The sequence below is a fragment of the Ixodes scapularis genome, unplaced genomic scaffold (genome assembly GCF_016920785.2).
Source record: "Ixodes scapularis isolate PalLabHiFi unplaced genomic scaffold, ASM1692078v2 PGA_scaffold13__105_contigs__length_92229423, whole genome shotgun sequence".
NCBI lineage: Eukaryota > Metazoa > Arthropoda > Arachnida > Ixodida > Ixodidae > Ixodes > Ixodes scapularis.
Genome location: NW_024609839.1, coordinates 85,214,603 through 85,231,813, shown reverse-complemented (window position 1 = coordinate 85,231,813; position 17,211 = coordinate 85,214,603). Strand labels below are relative to the sequence as shown.

The following is a 17,211-nucleotide window of genomic DNA, read 5'->3' as shown; positions in this document are numbered from 1 at the left end:
CTACGAAAGAAGCTCTTTAACGCTTTCTCACTTTTAGCGTTGTTTTACTGTTTTAGTTTGAAAACATTTTCATGCTCGCAAAAACGTGAGATAGGATACAAACTCTCTCAGACTCTAGAGCGTTCTGCATCCTACAAAAATAATATTGTTCAACCCTTCTATTTTGGCTTGTCATTGTCGATTTTTTTAAATCACCATCGGCATTATTTAATCAACTCGAACCGCTGTTTTAAATAATGTAATTTCTCCGGAGGAATGTTTTATCTACCACGGCAAGTGACAAAGACATTTACTTGTCTCATAAAAAAATAGAAGGAGAACGCAGACGGACTGAGCGAGTGAGTGATCGAAAACGTTTAATAGATATACAATTAGTCTGGCAACCGATGCCGGCTGTATCCTTGAAATCACAAAATATATTTATATAGTGCACCCGCAATAATTTAGAATGTACGCGCTTCCTTAAAACGTCGGGAAGTTACGGAAATTATTTCCACATACCCCATGTAATGCATCTATGAACCCCGATAGAGCCACTGAAAAAGCAACGCATCAGGGTGAGGACACTCCTGCCATCTTGGTGCTTAACATCATTGTTGCCAGTTACCTGAAACTTTACTTCAAATTGCAGAAAACTGATTTCTATCCTGCATAAATGTTACAACAGTTCGCGACGAAGTAAAATGATACCACCAAGCTCCCAGACACCAATATCTAAAGCTGAAGAAGCAGCATTTTAAGATCGTAAAAATCGTCGATAGCGCTCGTTCTTTGCACCAAGTCGGCGGCACTCTCGAGAGGATCGAGAAATGAAGTACCCATACTTTAAGCGTAGCTTAATTAGTGGCTCTAGGCCCGCACATCTATCTCCCCGTGCGCTTCGGTGGTAGCTTCTAAAATAGGAAGACCCGCGAACAACTTGGGGGCTTCTTACTGCGGAAATGCGGAAGTTCTGGGCTTGCGCAGTGCGACACCGTGAGGATGCATTTTTGTTGTCTGCTTAATTGACTCCATTAAATTGTAGCGTCGGCGGAGGTTTGACTTAAAGAAAAACTAAAGCGGTTCTGTATTTGAAGAAAAACTCTTAAATCGGGTGTCTTTATTTGGCTTCCAGGATCACGCATATCGACAATAGTTTTAGAATTGGTGCACGGAGACTGCAGAAAACCGTCTTCAAATGCCGCCGCAGCTTCTTCTTCTGACAGCGTGACGTCATGTCAGCAGTTTTCGGAATCTCCTTTTTTGCGCATCTTCAGCGCCTATCAAAACTATGCACGCGCTCTCTCGCTATTAAAAAAAAAAAGTCAGAAAGAGACGCAACGACTCGTGTCAGTGCGGGGGAGCATACCTGGAAAGATGGGTAATGCACAGCGCTGCCCACACGAGCGACACGCGCTTGGCGGTCCAAATATACTTTAATACCGTAACGACTGGTCGGAGTTTTTTTTTGTGTGTGTGTGTGTTTTCTCACGTTTAGTTACATCTTCGGGGAAAGCAAACGTGATATTCAGATCCACGAGATAAAAATATCCTAAAATTCATCTCTAACTCGTTTTTTTTAAAGAGTCTTTTCAACTTTTTTTTTTTTTTTTTTATGTGAAACGGAATAGGACGGTTCGACACAACTCTCGTGTTCACCCACCAAATATTTATAAAATAAATAAGTTACAAAATTCTGAGTGAGGAGGATAAAAAAAAAGTATTTTAGGGCTTAAAAAAGTATTTACTAGAGATGGAACTCACGTGGGTTTGAAACGAACTGAAGCTAAGGTTAATAGCTTTCCGAGTCCTTCGCACGCGCCTAGGATCTTCGTTGGTACGCGGTCAACGCTAGGGTGACAGCGCTGTGGGAGCTACGTGCTCGTCGTAAAGGGGTCTATCTTTCAACACCTGATCATGCTCCCACCAGTACCAACAGATCGAGTCACGTGATGAAGGGGGAGGCGGCTGATTGGTCGGGCGAGCCGCCTAGCTTTCCACCGCACTGTCGGGGTGGAACGGAATATGCGCGCGAGCCAGGTAATTGAGGCTGTCGTGATCTCGTTGAAAAAACGAAATGAATAAAGAAAAAAAAGAAGAGGGTGAGGTGAGAAAGGTAGCGTCATTAGGGCGAGGGGGAGTTGTTTTTCGAAAGATCTCGGTCTTGATGTGAGCTTGCCGTGCGTTATAGCCGTCCGCTGGCTGGCTCTCATTCCTAGCTATTCGTCAGTCCGAACTCGCGGTGAATGTTCAAAATTTGAATGCTTAAATAGTTAAGATATTGCACAAAGTGGTCCTTAAGAACACTGCACTAAAATAAAATAAAATGTATAAACAGAAATTGAATACATATACAGGGTGTCACAAAACAAAATTGACAGGTCTTTGTTTACCGCAAAAATAAACTAGGCACCGCTGAACGCTCATTTTCCGCCCGAATGTAGAGCTAGAGGTCACAACCAGACGCCAACGTTTCAGCCCGATCCGATAACTTATTCAAAAGTTATAAGGGATTTTCTGAAAATTTTGATGGGAAAATGGAGACAATTTTGGCGCGTTTTCGGTTTCTGGTGCCATAGAGCCCCATGTATTCAAAAACTCTGTCGTCTGCCATTTTCCCATTGAAATTTTCAGAAAATCACTTATAACTTTTGATTAAGTTATCGCATCGGGCTCAAACTTTGACATCTGGTTGTGACCTCTAACGCTACATTCGGGCGGAAAATGAGCGTTCAGCGATGCCTAGTTCATTTTTGCGGTAAGCAAAACCCTGCACATTTGTTTTTTTTTAGTGGCACCCTGTATAATAAAAAAAGCTCAATTTTTCGTGTTCTTACGGATGAACTCGCTATACAGAGAATGCGTCTTCGCGGCATTCCTCGTGGTTTGTGGTGCACGTTGCATTTCTTTTTTGTTATAACGTGTCCATCCTATTCGAAACTCTGTAAAACAAATTGGGTTGTGTGTGTGTTTATACAGCCTAGAACTTGGTCTGCCTCAACGGGCGACGAGTCTCCCAGCTGTAGATGAGAAATTTAGCCAGTGCGGTACAACCGCTAGCCTGGGGTCTTTAACGTGCACCACGCAGTAGTGATACACGACCGCACGCCAGTACGATGCTCATCCAGATCGAAACGGGCAGGGGTGGGGCTCGAACCCAGGATCCCTGGGTTCTGCAGCGCGAGCTTTCGCTCCACGTGCTCCGAGCTGGTGTGCGCTATACTTCGTTTCAGCTTCGGTCCAGACGCAGCCGATGCTACAAGCGCGAGCATGTGGCCCAGAACAGTGCTTGCACTGCACGAGCGCGCGTGCTTGGCAGGGATGCTGAAAGCCCGGAGCTCGCGCTTGTGGCTTTGGCTGCGTCTGGACCGAAGCTGAAACGAAGTATAGACCACGCGGCCACCGATCCCCCCTTTCGAAACTCTGTCTTTTTAAAGGGACGGTGCAACGATATTCAATTGGAATGTTTTTCACTTTACACGAGCTTACTGGCATTAGTAGGACTCCAGGATACTCCCACGCAACGCCACTGGCCAAGAAACTCCTTTGTTGCGGTGTAATTTCGAGGACAAAACCGAGTGTTTTCATTCAATCTCTCCTTCGCAAGCATCGAGCTCCGCTGAATAAGCTTCAATACACCAATTCTGAGAGTCATTTGTGATGTGAAAATGGCTCCTTGACTTTCCGGAACATCACGGGAGCACGCCAAGTGAGTTTTCTTGCGAAGAAATCCAATTTTCTTCGAAACCTTCAAATCTGAGAACGGCAGGCCAGCCGAACGGTAAGCCCAACGTTGGGCTTAGCGTGGCATGGCGTCGCCAAGCCCCACGGCCTTGGTACCAACCCAGCCCGCTATTGCAACCTCCGTAGCCCAGCAGGGAACTGTGATCACCCAGACCCTCTCTGAATCCCATTCTAACGTTGGGGCGAGTATTTTCGCTGAGCACCGGTACATGAATCCGGCTGCTACACGACACCCTATCGCCAAACCTACCCGGCGACGCGCTGCCACCGACGTTGCTTCACTGAATGAAGATGACGACAATGTCTCTAGCAAGAGATCGAGAAAACCCAGCGGAACCAGTACAAGCTCAAACCTGCCTGACTTGTCGGAGCTCCAAGCTGGAACCAATATGGACCCCTACGAAACGAGCAATGGGCCCGAAGATACGAACGATGACTGTGAGAAGACGTGGCAAGACGTCCATTATGGAAAGAAGAAGCAAAGGGCAAGTAAGGATCTTTCCAATTTTCTTACTGCCGCGGCTATGGACCCAAACAGCGACCAACTAGAGGAACGCTTCAATGTCGTTTTCCACTCGAAGGAACCGTACGATCTCGCAAGCATTCCAGCAGCATCTCTACAAAGAAACTTTCTAACGAAACTAGGCCTAAACCTGGCCGCATGCCAGAAAACACAGCTACCGACATTCCGCGTGAACAAGGCAGCCAACACAATTACCGTAACGGTACGAGACTGAAAACACGTTGCACTACTGCTCAAGGTAACGTCGATCAAAGCGCCTGAGAAAGCAGTTGAGGTCGTCGGACACGAAACGCCACCAAGGGACGCGTGCAGAGAAGTAGCACACGGAATAGACCCGCAAGAGACATCGAAACAGATAGAAGAAGCTCTTTCAAGCCGATCCCACGAAATCATACATGCTAGGCCTCTCGGCGGTCGAGGCCTCGCCCTTGTCACGTTCGTGGGCAAACGACCACCGAGAAGCTTTGTGTATCATGGCCTCATCATACGAGTCACACTCTACAAACCAACAACCATGATGTGCCAGAGGTGTCAAGGCCTCGGACACAAGGAAAACGTATGCACGCGCAAACCCCGATGCAGGGATTGCGGTTGTATCTTCCTAGAAGAACACGTGTGCGAACGGCAATATTGCACCAGCTGCAAAGCATCAACCCGCTTGGCCGCAGACCCAAAGTGCCCCACACGCCAGCGTGTCAATTTGATACTTCAAGTGAGAGCAGAAGAAGCAGGAGCCAGGGGAAGCAAGGGAAAAGGAGGAAGCACCTCAAACACGGAGAAACCGCCGAGGGTAACGCTCGAAGACTACCCGACACTGAAACAACCAGGCATTCTCTCAAACAATGAGAGAACTAAGAACGACGCCTACCACGGAGCACGCACCGCTAAAGAAAAGTCTAGAAGCCAGTCGCGCCAAAACCTTGAAGGAACCAATTCGCGTCACCGTTCACCATCTCTGCGGCGCAACAACCACCGAGGTCCCAGCTACGCACACACGGCCCGCAGAGATGGAAACGAGGGTTACTACGCTAACGACGAAGCAGAAATCAAGGCCTGGCAGAAGGAACCACGGGAGGCGTCAATGGAACGCTCGAACACTGGAATCAACTGCTAAGAGATCGTGCTCTATACCCTTGCCCGTGCTCTGCGCCGCTAGGGTGCCCTGTCTCCACCCGCATTGTGGACAGATGGAACCTCCACGAGTCTCGTAGAGGAGCACGGATAAACGAGATCACGCTTCCCCTAATTTTAACGTGGGTCTTGAGGCCAATAGGGAGTATTCACTGGACGCCATATTTGCGGATGTTGTTTAGACCCCATGCTCAGAACGAGCTCACATTTATAGGTTGATAAGACCGGCAACCTTGATCATGTGGAATGCTCGTTGCAAAAGGAACTGTGGAAGCTCGCTATCAGCACGCGCTCACCGGTCGCGCACACAGCTATGGCCGCCAGTGAATACACCAATATGCTGAGATTAGGGAGTTTTCGTAGATCGTTTTCGCCGTCCCGCAAGGCCCTCCGCAACCCGCTACGATAGCGGGAACTCCACAGTCAAGGCTATCGGCGCGCAGGCGCAGTAGCAACTTCTTCGTTGTGGAATGCTTAGCAGAGGGGGCATCGCGGCCTACGAAAACTCCCTATTGCAGCCAAAGCTTTAAGCGCGAACTAGTTAGCGCTCCTGACTTTAAGACGTCTGTTCCTAGCGCGATGGCTCGTTCTGCGGTAGAACGCTTCACAACAGGGACCTCAAGCTCTCGTGCTAGTGACATTGGCAGGAGTCTCACGGAGTATATAAAAGTTAGAGCCACTAAATGAGCTGCGCTTAGAGTATCGGCACTCCGTTCCCCGACATTGTTGTGGGCGCCGCCATTTTGGTGCTTCAGCGGAGCAGACGCAACTGCCGATCGTCATGATTCAAAAGTGCCATTTTCTCAGCATTAGATTCGGTGTTAGGAAGCTCATGTAATATTGCTCCGCTTTGTTGTGAACTGTTTACAAATTTTTGTGGGGGACGGAAATGAGTTTCCTGCCATTTCAGATTAAGCTTCAGATAACTGCCAACCATGACTTTAAGCCACAACATGGCCAAGTGTCGTTACTGTAAAGCGTAGCTTATTTATAGTACTAAAAGCTATGCATGTTCACTCTTGATAGTTTCAAAAAGGTAAAAAAAAAAAGTGAAAGCCGTTTACAAATCCCTGTAACGCCGAATTGGAGCGCAGCTTTTGAGGAGGAGTAGGGAAGGGTAGTGAGGGGGGTCACGTCACCTGCGGGTAGTCACATGACCTCGGGTGGGGGGGGGGGGGTCACGTGATCTCGGGAGGGGGTCACGTGGCCTTGGGGGTGTAGGAGCCCGCAACAATGGCCGCAGCACGGAGCTCGGGTCACGAGCTCTGTGACGCGGGTCACGCGCAAATTAAAAACGTGCGGGCAGTTGGAGCCCGAGCACCAATCGATTCGGTCGGGTTCTTTTCCCCATAGGGGGGGTCACGTGATCTCGGGGGGGGGGGGGAACCTCGGGGGGGGGGGGGGGGGTCACGTGACCCCGGGGGTGTGTGGTCACGTGACCTCAGGGGGGTCACGTGACTCAGGGGGGGTCCCGTGACCTCGGGGGGGGGGGGTCACGTGACCCCCCCCCCCCCGGTTACGCCGACGCCGCTCAGGCTGGAAACGGCCGCCCCTAAGAGCTGCGCTCTAAAAAGTCAACACTGGTGTCAGTGCGGGGGAATATACACCTTTGCAAGTGGGGTCCCGGCTTAACCTCGAACCGCGCGCCAAAGTGAGGCGGACCTACTCTCCAGCCAGGACGTTCGCTGGTTGTCGTACAATGTTGCCAAGCGTCTCTCGCCGAAGCGTACACCACTGAGCGCAGAAAGAAATTTTATGAAATAATTATAAAACGTACACGTGTCGTCTTCGACAGCGAAATAGCAAGGAAAATTAAATAAAATGCCTAAAGCGGTAACAAATCGAAAATTTTCAAAAAGGTCTAAAGTCTCAAGGCGCTCTCTTCAGAATGCGCCAAAAGTCGCACGGCCTTTGCATCAACGATGGCTGCGCTCGTGGCAGCTCTGGCTTCCACAACATGCAGGAACAGAGGCTGCGTTCGTTATAAACTCAGCTCCAACCCTTAAAGGGCTACTCCACCGATTTTTTCATTGTCTACGATTTGCTTGAAATTTGGCTAAACTAACCAACAAACATCGCGAAAATAGTATCCTAAATATTAGGTCAAAATATTGTTTTTTCACGAAGTTATTGAATTTACAGTTTTGGTCCTCACCGTGTTTTTCAAGCTCGAAGTCTCTACTGGCAACAATGAAAAAGTGACGTCAGTGGAAGGCAGGAGTTCACTCTTTGGGCTGTAGATTTTGTTTTAAACTGATTCGAAGCAGTTTCATGGTGTCAAATGAATGCTTGGGAAGCTCGCTGCAGTACCCGCGCTCCAGCACGGAACAAATGATTGGCATATTCTATTTTTTGGCTGCTTGCTCGACTGGCAAGCCTGCCTGCCACTGACGTCACGGCCCTGAAAAGCGCGCGTATATTTGAATGTTGGTTTTTGCATCATTTTCATTTGCCGATTTCGCAATAACTAATATGAATTTCGCGATTCTAAATAGCATACCGGAGAGAGTAAAGGCCGGGGAGTCAGAAAATATAGTTAGTTGAGGTAGCTCAAAAAATCGGTGGAGTACCCCTTTAAAGATGCCCCGTCCTACAATGTGTGACGCTGCGATTCTGTGTGGATACCTCCTCCTGCGTTCCGAGACAGTAAGTGGGCCGCTAACGTAAGCCACCGGCGATGCAGCAAACGGCCCCATCTTGTCATCGCGCACCCCAATGACGTGCCCCTGGCGCATGGCGGAAACGGTACGGGGCGCCAGCATCGCTCCAAATGGCAGCGCACAGGAGCCTTTCTTGCAAACGTGTATACCTGGCAAGCTTGCAATTGCACGTGCTACCCACACGAGCGACACATGCCTGGCGGACGAAAGATCTGGGTATGACGTAAAAAATGGTCGGATGTTTTTTGTGTTTTCTCGCGTTTCGTTACATCTTCGGGAAAAACGAACGTGATATTCAAATTTATGGTATAAAAATATTCTACAATTCACCTCTAACTCGTTTTTTTTTTTCAAGAACCTCTTCACTTTTCCTTTAAAGTGAAATGGAGTAGGGTAACCAGTTCGCTGGTTGGATTTTCAATCTACTCCAATAACACGTTATTGTTCTTCTCATATTACACGTTTTTTTAACTGGCGTGACAGGTAATTTAATCAACGAAATTGTTCAGTAGATGAATTTATTACGATTCAGTTACTTTCCAAAGTAATACAACAAAAGACGGGTCACGCGTCAAAACTCTTTCCTTCACAAAAACGAATGAGGGACTTACCGCATTCTTGTTTCTCCACTTGGATTAGACGACGTCAAAGAAACTATGTAAAGAAAATACGTTCGTCCTTGGCCCACCATCAAGAGGGCATCCTGCGATTTAAAATAAAAAAGACAAAAAAAAAAATAAAAGAACACTTCAAATTCGACGCCAGGCTTCCGATGTTGGGATTGCGAGCCACGGTTGTAACCTCGCAAAAAGAAATTTCGAGCCAGGCCCTAATCCGTGGAAAGGACGCCGGGTTCAGACCTGAATCCCACGCTGTTCGACAAAAACACAAAGGACTTTTTACAAATTTATTTAGAGGATACTACAAGCCATCGAAGGCCCAAGTAGGTGTGGGAAACAACATATACATTCACACGTAAAACGAAAGCAAATAACACGACATTAAAAGGTTTACAATTAACTAGCAAATAAACAGGATATATTATTTTAAAAAAAAAGGGGGGAGGGGGGAAAGCAAGCATCAAGCAGTATGTAATTCCATCATGCACTAATACAAAATGACCTATCCAGATGTAGTATGAGGGTTTATACAATCCTAATGTCCATGCGAAAAAGATGAAGGTGCAGCAATGTACAAAGCAAAACATGTTAGTTATCAAGACGCTCGAGACCTTCTACAAAGTTGGTGTCGATAAATAGTTCGAGAGGTAAACCGTTCCAGTCGCTAATAGTGCGAGGGAAAAAGCTAAACTTAAACATATTAGTACGCGCAAAAATGGGTTTTAGTGAAAACTGATGTCTGTGCCGCGTAGCTCTTGACGCTAAAGGGGAAATATATTGCAATGGGTCTATGCGAGTCTGTCCTTGCTGAAGATGAAACAAGAATTTCAACCGCGCTAGTTTCCTTCTGGCCTGAAGAGTCTGTATTCCGTTAGCCTGCATAAGTTGAGATGGTGAATCCAGCCTTGTATACTTTCCGTAAATAAACCGAACCGCTCGACGTTGCACCATCTCCAACTTCTGGATATCTTTCTGAGTGAATGGATCCCAAACGATATTTGCACACTCCAGCTTGGATCTGACTAATGAATAATACCAGGGGTGGAACTCATGAAATGTACTTGGGAGCAGCCACGGGAGCAGCTGAAACAGCTGTTTTGGAGCAGGTTGGGAGCAGCTAAAACTACATTCTGGAGCAGGCTAGGAGCAGCTCAGATCAGTTTGCATTGCACTTCAGCTTGTGTATTAGACAAGCACGGGAGCAATTTCAATTTTGCTTAGGAGCAGAGATGAACATCAGTGGTTAGGGACCCAGGTAGATGGGATAACAGTGTAATCGATGCGAAAACTTGAAACTTTGTGAGCCTTAATGAGAGTCAAAAAGCAAGTACTCTATGTTTCTGAAGATAGCGTCCTTCATATTTTCTGAGTGGCTTTCAGATGCTCAAGATGCAAACCAGCACTGCTTATCGCACAACCCACACGTGACCGACATAGTAATTATATGTGCGAACCACGTGACGAGCGTAAACAACGGACATGCAGTTGCAAGGAGGAGCAGGGCCACAAATTTCGAGTTTATCCTATTGTGCAACTCGATATCGAAGCAGCAGGCTACGATTAACGAAGTTATCGTATTTGAAGCGATAAGCAGGAGCAAGGTTAAAGTACGCCGAGCAGATAAGTAGAGCTGCTGGCCGGCAAGGTAAGAGCTGCTGGCCGGAGAGGTTTCGGATCGGACCGCGTTTCAGTTCTATCGAATCACGATTTATCTTGCGAGAGTGCGGTTCCAACTCCTAAGGATGAAGTACTAAAAGGAATCTTTTGCTCATTTGTTTTCGACTGAATGACGTCCGGATCCCGGGCCGCAGAGCCTCATGCAATCTGATGCTTAACGACTCGACCTCACCTCGGCCGACTTGCCCTACCGCTTATGGTTCAAGAATAACTATCCAGTCGCAGGTGGTGTAGCGCTTAGAATCCGAGTTTTTTTTCGCGCGCTTCCGACTCGGGATAGACAGGGGGAATAAACACAACAAAGGATTGCAAGGCCGACCAGGCTAAACGCCCTCATTGTTGCCAATCGAGTCGATAGAAACCGAAACTAAGACGAAATAAAAAAGTTTTTTGGCGCACGTTTTGCGATTTGGCGCATAATGGCGCGAGGTATTGGCTGTGGCGCAGTTTCTGCAACATGGCGCAGGATGGCGCAGACACATGCGTCTGGCGCAAAATGGCGCAAATGGCGCAGCCGTTCCACCCCTGAATACGCATGTAGCTTAACCTGAATCGGAGCGTCGTTCAACTTTCTTTTAATGAAACCCAACTTCCTGGATGCCGAAGTACAGTGTGTACCCCAAAAAAAGCTTTACAGGGTTTGTTTTCATCTCAAAATAAACGACCGATCGCCGGACGCTCAATCTCCGCCCCAATGTGGCGCTAGTGGCCCGAAACAGACGCCAAAGTTTAAGAACTAAACGATATTTTAATCAAAAGTTATGTTATCTTATAAAAATTACAATGGGAAAAAAGGTTCCGTTCTCGGTAACGGCCACCATTCATCTCTAAGTAGTCGAGGACACAGTCGGCCGCCATTTTCTTGTTGAAATTTTCGGTAAATCACTTAAAATATTTTTTTTTAAGAAAACGGTTAGTTGTGAAACTTTGGGATCTGGTTGAAGCCGCTAGCGCTACAATAGGGCGTAAATAAGCGTTCAACAAGACGTCGTTTACTTTTGGCGGCAAAAAGAAAAAAAATGGCGGGGGGGGGGGGGGGGGGTAACACCTTGTAGAGCAAGGAGGTTATAATAGGGAGTTTTAGAATAGCGCACGCTAAAGCTTTGCGTGCGCAAAGAATAGCGTCGTCGCCACTGCGAATGCTCCGAACGCAAACCAGATTTTGCGCTTTGCGTGCGCAATTTTAGCGTGCGCTATTTCTCGGAAATAGCGTGCGTACGCAAAGATTCTTTGCGCTTCTCCAAGGAGGATTCGTGATGAGAAGTTGGCTAAAGCCAAGACGAGCAGAGTTGAAAAAAAATGGCGGCTTCCAGGATTATGTCAGCGGCTGCTTTGGCGACGTCGTGTGTGCGACGTCGGCGGCATCCTTGCGGCTGCGATTTTCAATACGGGACGGCATTGTACTCGGTTTGCCAACGATCACCGACAGCTTGGTGCTTGTGACGCGCTAACATTTCTCGGCGAAGGTACGATGTGCGAAGGTCAGTACACGAGACCTCTCTTGCCGAGGCGACGCAAGCGGACACGACCGGTCAACCGCTCGCGTCGCATTATCACGTTTAAACAAATCTAAAATAATACTCTGGACCAAAAAACTTTTTTTTTTTCTTAAGTTACAGCATTTCGTGGGTGAAATAAAAATTGTGACTGTGTCTTGGTGGCGTCGCAGGCGCGAGATGCTTGGGCTTTTGCGTCGCGACGGAGGAACGCTATTCTAAAACTCTCTCGCGTCGGGTGCGCTAATACAAGCGCTAAATTTAGCGCTAGCGTGCGCTAAAATTGCGCACGTTATTCTAAAACTCCCTAATGGGCAGGAGGTGGCGTCCCTATCCCCAATGCGTGGAGCGAAATATAACGGAAGTAGACGTGGCCACGAGCCGCAACGAACATTTCTTGACCAATGGGAAGCCTAGTGAGCGGGCGCCGCCATTAATTTCGGTGCAAACAACCGCGTTGCCATGACATTTCCGTGGCAACACGACTGTGTGCACCGAAAGTAATGGCGGCACCCACCGTTATTTGAAACAGCGCTTAACGGGAGACTTTTAAACCGGTATGGTCGGAATTGGATGAGATTATTATAAACGAACGCCTGGTTGCCCAGCAAATGCGCAACGCATTTTTTAATAAACAGCAGCAGCAGATCGCACGAGCGCGCATGCAAGCCAGGAGCGCACAGAACAACGGGCTCGCGCTTCCAGTTCTGACTTCGCTCGCACATAATGTGGAACTAAGTATAAACACTCACGCTGCAAAGCATTTGCATCGTGGACGCCCACGGCGGACGCCGACCGCATCGAAAGCTAGCCTCGTGAAGCACACGCCGGAGCAGATTAGAAAGCAGACGAACCGCCGGTGCGTAACCCCACGGCCTCGGAACGGGTACGCAAGGCAGTCTGGGATTAAACGCCTCTTCCGGCTTCACTCAGGCTGACGTCATGCCGGGTCCTCTCTGTTTAAACGTCCTTGTTGTAGAGCCTCCGAGCACCGCCATCTTCTTGCTAACCTGGGTAGCTCGTCTACTAGTCAAGTCTAGGGCAAGCTACCCTTCAGAGTATGGACAATTCGGCCATTCTTGGTGCTTCAAATTATTGTTGCCAGCTAGGTATCTGAAGCTTTATCCGAAAACGGCGGAAACGGTTTTTTATTCTCCAGAAACGTCAAAGCAGTCCGCCACAAAGCAAAACAGTATCACCTGAGTTTCCTAACACCGAGCTCGGAAAGTTGCATTTTAAAACCATAACTATCGCCGGTTTTGCGCCCGTTCTTCGCTAGGCGCGAAACTGGCGGCGTTCACAAGATAACCCAGAAAGGAGTGCCGACACTCCAAGCGTGCGTAGCTTATGTAGTGACTCATAAATGGATTGATGGATGCTAATGGCTGTACCCTTTATAACGGGAAGTAGCTTGCGCCACCTAGTCTCAGGTGAAGCCTTGCAAAGGGTTGCCAGACTGGCCCCCTTGCAAAACAATATTCATCCACAGTGGCCAGACTGGCCCTTGAAGCGTGTCGGCTTGTGAAGAGAGGTACTATTCACATGTCGTCATCAATAGCAGTTGCAAAAAAAAAAAAGAAAAAGAAGACAACTCATTGGCTGCCACGATTATTTCTGACGGTGCAAGACAAATATGAAGATGAGTGCGCGCGAGGACGTCAAGGTGTCGAGCTCTGACTCGCATAATTAGTCGGTAGACGCAACGGCTGACTGCCGTTGTCGCTACCCACCTCCAAGCAGAACAACAGTGTACTAGCAGAACGAACAAAAGCCTCGTCTGCTCCTCGCGCGATGTCTCGCGTTAGAACGCCGGAAGGCGGCGTTTCGAACGATGAGTGGATAGAAAGGCAGCGTAGCCTACCGGCTAATCATACCATTAAGACCTTGGCGTCTAAACTTCCCCTCGCGCTCTCATCTCCACCTGTTCTTGAATTGCTCGCCGTATTGCGAACGCTTGCTACGAGAGGGCGCTCTATACTCACAATGAGCACGCAGCTCCGGCCGCTAATGAATGCATTCCCTGTACACTTTCCCAGCGCTGATTGGCCAGGTAAATAGATCCCGCGTCACAGAGCCGTGGACACCATACGCGGCCTCTAATATTTCGCGGAAGAGAGCTACCGCGTGCGCTCCGAACGCGTTCAACGGTTCAGTGGACAAAGACGGCATGGCATTCCCTGCGTACTGCCAGACAAAGCGACGTAGCGCAGTACCACCTAGAAGAGGAGGCCTGCGCGTGACGTCATCGCTAGTGGACACCCGCCCGCCTCAAGCGGCAAACACGTTGAAGATCGGCGAGAGTACGCCGCGAAACGGCAGACGCCCGCGTCTCGCTTCGCCGCGTACTAGATAGAGTCACGCTCGGTGTGAGACGCTGCAAGGCGCGCTGTAGACGACGTTGACGCGAGCCAGGTGGCGTTCGGGTATGGTGCCTGGAACGCGTCTCCGACCGGTGCGTTTACCACCTTCAAAGAAGGCGCCTGACGACGCCATAAAACTGTCACACTCTCGCCGGTCACGACCCTGGCGGTGTCGCAGCGGCGGTGGTGGATGGGGCAGACGCCTGTTTTGCTGCAGCTCGCTATCCAGTGTGTGACAGTCCACGGAGGCTTCGGCAGCCGGAGGTTGGCACGCCGTGACGACAGCGACACTCGCGTCCGCTCGTGCCAACGTTACTAAAACACTCAGTTGGGAAACTCCCATAGAGACAGCTTTGAGAAAGTGGCCCCAACCTGTCTCCGAGCACCGCACTAATGACAAACACAGCGCCACCATTTCTCCCGCAGCGGCCACTCGAGGATCTGCACGTGACTTGTATTTTGGCGGTAGATACCGCGGTAGAGGTTCAGGGCTGCCACCCCGTCTCCCGGGCGGACACGCCGCGTTCAACTACCGAAGTTAAAATGCACCTAGGGCGGGACGCGCTACCTGAAAGGCCCGCTGAGGCATGGTTGTATGAAAACAATACTAATTGTTCCGCAAAACCTTGCGAACTAAAGATGATAAAAACATCACGCGCCCATCATTTGGTACTAAACTCCAATAAATTTCATACAAAAAGAGTCTTTTCCGTTTGTTTTTACGCAAAAACAGGCTTTCAAAAAGCTCGAGGTGACCATAGTACAGACACACGAAAAAGAGTGGCGCTGTTGTCGCATTTAGCTCGGTCTCGGTGGACGACAGTGGCCCAGGTTTCGAAGGCGAGTTTCCCAACTGAGTGTTTTAGTAACGTTGGCTCGTGCTTTTCGACGGAACTTCTACGATCAACCACCAGGATCGCGACGTACGACAGCGTGTCACTCAGGCACTTGTGACGTCATTTGTTGCCACTTCGGGATCACTTTCGATGCATAGGTGGAATGGGACGCTAATCACACCAGTCGGAGATGCGTTCCAGCCACCGTAGTTTGGAGATGGATGGATGGATGGATGGTAATGGGTATACCGTTTGTAACGGACGGCAGCTTGTGCCAGCCATTAAGCCTAACATTTCGCCATCCCGTCTTTTCTTTTTAATTTGTATAAATTTTGTTATAACACAACCCCCCCCCCCCTTTTTTTTTTTAAAGGGTGTGGGACACTGATCTCTATTGTAGTAGGCTCAATCGCGGATCAAGGCTTGTCTTGCTGGTGTCGAGTGGCAACACCGGCGGCCATCACTTGACATCAGCCAATGCATGGGACTCTATGGGAAAAACGAGAAAAAAAGCCGGTTCTGAGCTGTTGCCGGCACTGAAACATTTGGGCTGCTTTTCGATAAACCTGTAAAATAGCTTGTGAACAAATCTTAAAACTGACAGCCCTTACGGTTTTTATAAATAAATGTTGCTGGTGAAGAGTGACTCCGCTGGGCGAAAAAATGTAGTGCAGCTCAGTCAGACAAGAGTTACCTAGAGTTACCGCGGAGTCGGTGGCGGTGTCGATGAGTTGGGTTTAGCAGACAACAAGCTCGAAGGCTTTGCTACGCGGAATTCGCTCACTCCCGGAAAGCCGTTGTTAACGTGGAACTTCTTCTACATTAATCAAGTTGTAGGCTTCCCCGAGGACGGTCTTAATGACGGCAAGAGTCTTTGTTTACTCCACGACGAGAGCAAGCTTGCCAGCTCAGCCGTGGGTGCTCCGGCACGTTTGATTTTTTAATGGGCGTTCGAACGCTCGACAGATACCGATTTGATCTCCGAACAGCCGATATAATGATCGCAGCACATGATAAAATACTCGCCTTTGAGCACCGCGTAAAAGCTCCAATATTCCTACTTTTGCGTGTTTCTCCCACACAGACTCGCGTGTATTGCCTGGTGTCAAGCAATGGCCGCCGGTGGTGACACCGGCGGGCTTCCTATCCGCGATCCAGCCTACTACAATATAGATCCGTGATGTGGGATGTCTGTCTGTGTGTGTGTGTTTGTGTGTGAGGTGCAAGCCTTTCCTTCTAGATGGTATTGCGTAGCGCAGCTTACCCGAACCATGGAAGCGTTCAGCCAAACCCCCGGACACGGTTTTGCAAATTGAAAAGTCGGCGTCAGTCAGTTTCGGAGCGGCTCGTGGAGAAGGGATTGCATAATTAAGTGGCACGTGTTTTAAGCGAGGGCTTTACGCTGACGTCGGAGAACGGTCGCCGAGCAATTGGATTAGCGTCCCCTTTTCGAAACGGTTACTCTTAATGACGTCTCTGGTAACTTTTCGACTCGGCTCGCCTTGGGAACGAAGGTAGGAAAGAAAGGTGCAAGCGTTGTTCGAATGCTCTAAATCCGACTGGAAAAAAAAAAAAAACACTTTGTCGTTAGGATGGCTGTATATGTTTGGTTCGTTGTTTCTACGACGGACGACTATATGAGAAGCGAGAGAAAATGATCAATCCTAGCTTGGAAAAAGCGCAATATTGCAGTTAACTTGACGCAGCACCGGAATTACAAATGATGTCTGAACCAGATGCCAAAGTTTCAGAACTCACTGTTATCTTATTTAAAGGTACGATAATTTCAATAGAAAAAGTGGCGGCCGTCTGAGTCCTCGAATACATAACTGAACAACCCGAGTTACAGAGAATGGGCTCCATTGTTCCCATTGCGAAGGGGTCCTTCCCACTGTTGACAGTAAGAGAGGGATCATAAAACGATATGGGGTTGGAATGTTCATGAGTTTACATAGGCGTGCTGGTCCTTGTCTGGCCCAAGTATACTCGCACGGACCGCCACTGGTTCAGAAATCTCTTGGTCGCGATGAAAGTCCGAGGATAAAAAGGAACTATTCCTTTCAGTCTTGCCTTCGCAAAGCTTTGGCGTAATTGTGCAGTCAAAACCATCCGCCTGACGACAGTCGAGCGCGGCTCATGGATTGGACACGAGAATGTCGTGAACACCCAACTTCGGCTCGTAACA

The 17,211-nt window shown here is 48.7% G+C and overlaps 1 protein-coding gene across 1 annotated transcript in view; it reads right to left on the bottom strand.

The window, feature by feature from the left end:
* Positions 1–3,893, bottom strand: part of LOC8039840 (carbonic anhydrase-related protein 10) — a 314,647-nt gene extending 310,754 nt beyond the window's left edge. The window contains exon 1 of the mRNA XM_042289702.1: positions 3,824–3,893. Within this exon, the coding sequence (XP_042145636.1) occupies positions 3,824–3,893 (70 nt within the window). The remainder of the gene's footprint in view (positions 1–3,823) is intronic.
* Positions 3,894–17,211: the final 13,318 nt, after the last annotated feature.